General features: G+C 68.8%; 1 protein-coding gene across 1 annotated transcript in view; it reads left to right on the forward strand.

Moving 5' to 3' along the window:
• The first annotated feature begins 297 nt into the window (after positions 1-297).
• Positions 298-1,316, forward strand: part of rex1bd (required for excision 1-B domain containing) — an 11,170-nt gene continuing 10,151 nt past the window's right edge. Inside the window, exon 1 of the mRNA XM_070859579.1 lies at positions 298-387. Within this exon, the coding sequence (XP_070715680.1) occupies positions 385-387 (3 nt within the window). The 5' untranslated portion in view covers positions 298-384. The remainder of the gene's footprint in view (positions 388-1,316) is intronic.

A 1,316-nucleotide genomic window follows, 5' to 3' on the forward strand; every position in this document is an offset into this window, starting at 1 on the left:
AGTAATTCAGCTCGGCCTCTGGTGGCGCTCTCTCGGAAGGACCCGCTGCCTGGTGCAGTAACTCTGCCAGGCCTCCGGCGGCGCTATATCTGGAGGACCCGCGGCCTGGTGCAGTAACTCTGCCAGGCCTCTGGCGGCGCTCTCTCGGAAGGACCCGCTGCCTGGTGCAGTAACTCTGCCAGGCCTCCGGCGGCGCTATATCTGGAGGACCCGCGGCCTGGTGCAGTAACTCTGCCAGGCCTCTGGCGGCGGTCTCTCGGAAGAACCCGCTGCCTGGTGCAGTAACTCTGCCAGGCCTCAGGTGGCGCTGCACCGGGAAGACCCGCGGCCTGGTGCCTGCGCTGAGCCGCCAAGCCCCGGCTCCGGCACCCCTCAGGCGGCGGAATGGTGAGTGCGGCCTGTCCTGGCCAACAGCCCCGGTCACCCTGCTCCTTCAGACGGCAGCGAGCCGTTCGCAGCCTACGCGGGACACAGGCCCGGACCAGGAGAGCGGCCCCGAGCCCGGGATTTTGGTGGGAGCAATTGATATTCGGCCAAGGGGGCTTCACCTCCGAGCTTGAATCTGCGCAGTCCGGCCAGCAGGAGGCACGAGAGAGCGAGCCCCCGGGCGGGGTGTGAGGTGGATTATTCCCCAAACATCCGCCGGGAGGCACACAAGCTTCCAGACCCCCCGCCCACCCTTTCGCCACTCCGCGCTTGGCCATGTTCTCCGTTCCCCCCCCTCGCCCCCCTCCCTCCCTCTCGCCCCCGTTTCCCTCTTCCACCCCCTTTCTCTCTTCCCCCCCTTTCCCTCTTCCCCCTTTCTCCGTACCCCCAGTCTCCACCTCATTTCCCCGTCTCGCGCTTCACACCCCCTTGTCCCTCCCCCTCCCCTTTCCTCCCCCCTCCCCTTTCCTCCCCTTTCCCTTTCCCCCCTCCCCTTTCCCTTTCCCCTCCCCTTTCCCTTTCCCCCCTCCCTTTCCCTCTTTCCCCCCTCCCCTTTCCCCCTTTCCCCCTCCCCCTCCCCTCCCCCTCCCCTTTCCCCCCTCCCCCTCCCCTTTCCCCCCTCCCCCTCCCCTTTCCCCCTCCCCCTCCCCTTTCCCCCCTCCCCCTCCCCTTTCCCCCCTCCCCCTCCCCTTTCCCCCCTTTCCCCCCTCCCCCTCCCCCTTCCCCTCCTCCCCCGCCCCTCCCCCTCCCCTCCCCCCTCCCTCCCCCTCTCCCTCCCTCCCCCTCTCCCTCCCTTCCTCCCTCCCCCTCTCCCTCCCTTCATCCCTCCCCCTCTCCCTCCCTTCATCCTCCCTCCCACTCCCTCTCCCTCTCTCCCCTCCCTCCCCCCC

The sequence above is a fragment of the Pristiophorus japonicus genome, chromosome 18, assembly GCF_044704955.1.
Source record: "Pristiophorus japonicus isolate sPriJap1 chromosome 18, sPriJap1.hap1, whole genome shotgun sequence".
Lineage (NCBI taxonomy): Eukaryota > Metazoa > Chordata > Chondrichthyes > Pristiophoridae > Pristiophorus > Pristiophorus japonicus.